The sequence below is a fragment of the Numida meleagris genome, chromosome 4, assembly GCF_002078875.1.
Source record: "Numida meleagris isolate 19003 breed g44 Domestic line chromosome 4, NumMel1.0, whole genome shotgun sequence".
NCBI lineage: Eukaryota > Metazoa > Chordata > Aves > Galliformes > Numididae > Numida > Numida meleagris.
Window position 1 is genome coordinate 74404228 of NC_034412.1, and position 5330 is coordinate 74409557.

A 5330-nucleotide genomic window follows, 5' to 3' on the forward strand; every position below is an offset into this window, starting at 1 on the left:
CCACCTTTTATTGATAAACTGTTGGCATGACTACTAAATAATTAGTGCTGTCAATGCTGTAAATACATCTTAAATTACAAGGTTTACATTTATACACGGCTAATTTCACAAACAGAACTTCAGGATCAGTTCGCCCAACGTACACGCGGCACTGAGCAAAAAGCCATCAATAAATACGTTCCTCGAAAAAACGCCTCAGTGCAGCACCAGCTTTGGGATTCCATGCCAAGGAGTTATGCGGAATATTAGCAAACATGTTCTGCTCTTCTAGCATAGGATTATTTGGCTGCTCGGGACCAGTATGTTTTCAGCTAGCCTAATTCATGCTATTTTATCTATTTTAGTTAAGTTCACCAATACAAATATGCAGTGTAAGTTCAGGTATTTATCTGTATGTTTAGAAACCATGGCCTTCAATATCCATAGTACATACCTCCTCGTATTGCCTGTGGAAGCAGGCAGCTGGGTTAGGGTCCGCAGAGCTCTGGTTTAGTACTGTTACCTCTGTTACTTCTTATTGCCACTGGATAGAACTCTGCCGGTTCCTGGATCCGTGGAGCGCGGCCACTGCTTGTTAGCAAAGTTAATATCTTTTATGGTTAACACATCGCTTACAGCACCTTGAACTGACTAACTTCATCCCAAAACAGTTTTCTATTTGTATCTCGGTGTGTTCAGCACAAATCAGACCAAACCATTGGAGCGGTTGGTTATAACAGCAACTAAGATTGGAATACTTTACAAAACATCTGTAGCTGTAATCCAAGCTGGGGGAAGCACCCAGGACTGCTCTGAAGCCTTGCGCTTCTCAATGGCAACTCACCCACGGGTCTGACTCCACCACGGCGGAGCACCAAGCACCGCAGTCAGTCCTCGCGCTGCCGAAGGCCGTGATGCTCTGCTCAGCTCTGCGCAAGGTCGGCGCAGCCCTTCCCGCCCAGGGCCGGCTCGGGGTAGCCCAGGTACGGCGGTGCCTGCAGGAAGCCCGGCGGTGACCCCAGGTGCGCGGTGTGGGCTGCGGGAAAGCAGCCGGCCGAGTACGGGGGTGGTGGCGACGGCAGCAAGCAGCCCGGCTCTGTGCGGGCCAGGGAGAAGCGGCGCAGGGAGCCGCTGGCCGAGCTGGAGCTGGTGGCCGTGCTGGACGGCCGGGACGGGGCCCGGCAGCTGGACGAGGGCAGGATCATGGGCAGAGTCTCGGTCTGGTAGCTCCGGAGGGAGAAGCGGATGGGCTGGGATGGCTGCTTGGGCCTGAGGCACGTGCAGCAGTAAACAGCCACCAGGGAGCCCACGATGATGAAGGCGATAAATATTGATCCGACGATGAGGAACGGGACATAGATGGGTTCTGGCAGGGAAAGAAAAGGAATAGCTGCGTTAGCCAGAGGGATCATCCATTCTCTGGCTTAGAAATAAATCCCACGGAGTTCCCAAAGCCCCACGCCGCTGTTCCGGTCCCACTGGGTAATGAGTATCGCAGGAGGCACAGCTTCTAACCGCTCTCATGAGTTAAATTAAAAGTCCGTTCCCCACAGCTATGGGTCGAAGCTCTATTCTGCTGACAGCTCTCCCACCAACGCACGGCAGAAGCTCCGTGCACCGCGTCTGCTTCACCACACCACACCACACCGCCACCGCCGGCTCCGTGCGGGCTCCCCCAGTCCCGCTCTCCTCTTTCTCCCTCACCCCTCCGGAACCCGCGGCTGCGCTCCCCCCGCCCCGTGTCCCGCGGCACTCACGGGCGCTGACTGTCGGCTCCGGGGGCTCCCGGTGGTTGGTGCAGCCGCCCTGCTCCAGCCGCGCCTCGGCGGCCGCGCAGCAGTAGCGCAGCGCGCAGGAGCCGCAGCAGATGGTGGCGGCCGCGGTGTCGAAGCCCTCGGGGCACTGGAAGCCGTCGTGGTAGCCGCCCTGCCCGTCCACCCAGCCGTGGCAGTACTCCCCGCCGCCGCGCTGCCCGCCGCCGCCGCCCAGCAGCCCCAGCAGGAGGCAGCGCAGCAGCAGCAGCCGCCGCCGCCCCGCCATCGCCCCGCGCTGCCCGCCCGCCCCGGCGGGGCACGCAGGGGGCGGCCCCGGGTGCGGAGCCGCGTCCGGGGGCTGCCCCCTCCGCCCGACCCCGCCGCGCCGCCGCCCCGCGGGAGGAGTCGCCCCCGCCGCACGGCCCCGCGCTCACCTGCCGCCCCGCACGGCCCCGCGCCCTCGGGGGGGCTCTGAGGCGTCGGCCGAGGCTCGCTCGGCTCTGCGTGAACCGGCGGCGCCCCTCCCAAAGCAGGAGGCTTGGTGGCAGTGCCCTGAGAGAGTCGGAAAACGAGCCGGCGTGTGATTTATCGCTAGGACTCTGCTTTTTAACTCGCGTCCTCTCTCGGGTACTTGGTACGCGCACACGGACCCGCAGGAGATGTACCGCACCTCTGGGAGAGTGGGGCCGAGCGGAGGGACGCGGCTGTTCTGTGGCCGTCTGAGCATTTCTCCGCCGACAGCACTACAGCAAGTCGGCCAGCATCGCGAAAACCGCAGAAGGAGCTGCTTATCCGTTTATTCTAGGAAAAAATAATATTTGAAATGAACCGAGCAGATATGTGCTTCTGGTTTGAGCAGGGAAACGTCTCTGAGTGATGCGTCCCCAGTGTGCTATCCACAGCGATGCGCCTCCGACATCGGAGCGCTGGAGCACACGGTTCGGGTTTGCTGCGCCCTGACCTTCCCGTTCCGCCGGGCGCAGCGGTGTGAGCCCGCCCGGGTTCGGCAGGGCGCGGGGACGGGGGGAGCACGGCCGTGGGACTGAGCGCTGAGAGCGTCCCTCGGGGCTAAGCCTTCTGCCGACCCCGGGCGCAGCCCACAAGGAAAATGCTTCTGTCTGCTTCCCCTTGACTGAACCGTTCTCTCGGGCTCCTCTCTCTCAGACCTTTTTGTTTTTCCGCTCGTTTGGATATCTTTAAATATTACCGATGCTGCCGGATAGGAGGAACAAATGCAGGTTAAAAAATAAAAATTGTGTAAGGCAAAATATTTTCCGCGTCCCTTTAACGCCCGGAGCGGAGCGCTCCCGGCTCCCCCTGGCGGGACCAACAAAGTCTTCCAAGGCTGTTGGTGAGCATCCTCAGCTGCAGCTCGGGGTCGTCGCGATGCTACAAGTGCCTCATTTAGGCTAGTGGTGTTGGGTGACAGCCCTGCGAGGTACCCACGGTGGCTTTGCGTGTTGTTTGTCCCGAGCTGAAGCGTCCCAGCTCGCAGGTAATGTGCCGTCACCGCTTCTGAATGAAAAGCACTGATTTCAACGGCCCATGTAACTGTTGCTCTCGTTGCCGTTGTTGCTTATAAGGCTTAGTATTAAAACTAATGAAAGAGAGATCAGTCCTATAAAAGGCAGAAAAGACAACAGTATCTTAAACTACCGACAAAATCACCTAGCAGGCTTTTGTCACCATCCCCACAGCTAACTCATGGGGAGAGCTCATTACAGCACTATTTCAGTGCAAGATCAAACTTAAATTACTTCTGAAAGCACTGCAGCTGTGTCTGCAGTAATTAGCCCACTTCCAGAAAACTGATGGCTTGTAAAAAGGCATTAAAAACTCCTTACACAGAGCTCCCCCCAATGATCTCACTGTTCTTGGGGTTCTGGCTTTGGGTTTTTTTGTTGTTGTTGTTGTTTGGGTTTTTTTTCTGTTTTCAATGTGATGCAGCCATGGGCTGCAGCTGCAGGCCACAGCAGTTGGCATTTTATGCTTTATAACTGGCCTGTAAGAACTCTAGGGCAGGATGTGGCCGCTTACAATCACAGAGGATGAACCCTCTGAATCAGGTAGTTGCAGATATGAGGGAAAATTACCTTAGCCCAATGGCTGACCAAATAAGTAAGATGAACCACAGCACCAGTGCCTCATGGCTCACTTCAGGAGTGGGTTGTTGGGTTAGCTGTGTACAGGTAGGTAGGTATATGAGCACATAGCAGTAAAGTTGGCAACACAACTGGTGGATGAGCAGGGTTCAGACCTCAGAAATCATTATTCTCTCTCCCTATGGCAGCAAGAGCAGCAGCTGCTCTCTGCTTCAGCATCCATATGCAGACAGAGCTGCTGGGAGGAGAGGAGCAAGGACAGATGCCTTCAAGAGATAGGAATGGTGACATTATAGGAGATGCAATAACTCTTCCTTCATTTTCATCAACTAAATATTACATTTGTACATTCAAGAGAAGAGCAAGAGATTACCAGTGCAGCTTTTTTCCCAAAATACTTAGTGTTAAACAGGAGGGCACAATTTCAGTCTTAAATTGTTACAATTATTACAAAACTAAAGTACTAGAGTAACCAAAAAGCATAAAGAAATCTCCCGACAGATTGGTTAAAGAGCTGTGACAGCATACTCTCTCCCTGCACACTTCTTCTCCTCAACACCCTCCTTGGGCCAGGCCTTGCACGCAGGACCTTGCTCTGGCAGACAGCGAGTCACAGTACAGATAACTCTATCTCTTGTTAAGGGAGAATAATAACCACGCATCTTCCTCAGATTGTGGGGCTGGAAAAACTGATAGCAAACACCTGGTTCAACAGCTGAGTGCAGTTGAGCATGCACCTAAAAACCAGCCTATGGCTGTGAGTCACTCATCCTACCCCATAAATAGTGGAGGCCTAAGCCCTCTGAGAGCCCTTTGAGTGCTTCTGCATAGCAGCTGTTTGTGTGACAGGGTCTCCCCTTGGGTGAGGATATCTCTCAAGGTTGTACTGGTTCAGAGATCTCTTACCCCTTGATATCAAGATGCTTTGCTGATATAAATCCTTGGTAGGTGGCTAATTGTTTGTCTTAAGCTTTCTTAGCTTTGCTAAGATTATGCCTTAAATTGATTGTGTGCCTATGATCTATTAGGTATAAGCTGTGGAGTAAGTCTGGGACTAGGAATAGATCCAGCTGCATTCAGGCTCCTTACCTCTGTGGTTCAAGGAGTTGAGAGAGCAAGGGGATCCTCTCTGAACCTTATGACCCAATGGGAGGGTTTCCTGAATGAGTGTGTCTAACTCTACCTTCTATACAGTAGATAATGATTATGTTCAACCAATCTAAGTCACTGTCTTATTTAAAATCAAACTTTATTATGTTTATTTTATATCAGTAGAAAATCTTCTGTCTTAATGAGTAAATTACATAGTGTAGTAATAGCTCCCTTCTGTGGTAAGAGTGCTCTAAGCTGTAAAGTAAGAGTTGTCCTTTACAGAAATGAGGGAGAACAATTCTGTAAGATGCAAGCACATTTCTCTAGTAGATTGTTTTTAACATGTAAAAGTTCTACACAAGTAGCTCACTTACAGCTCACTTGTAACAAACCCTTTTTACCT

General features: G+C 53.1%; 1 protein-coding gene across 1 annotated transcript; it reads right to left on the reverse strand.

The window, feature by feature from the left end:
* On the reverse strand, window positions 1-2019 carry SHISA3 (shisa family member 3). Its single transcript, XM_021395880.1, has 2 exons — window positions 1737-2019; window positions 1-1345 (listed from the first exon to the last, which is right to left on the reverse strand). The coding sequence occupies exons 1-2, from the start codon at window positions 2017-2019 to the stop codon at window positions 903-905; spliced, it is 726 nt and encodes a 241-aa protein (XP_021251555.1). The 3' UTR covers window positions 1-902.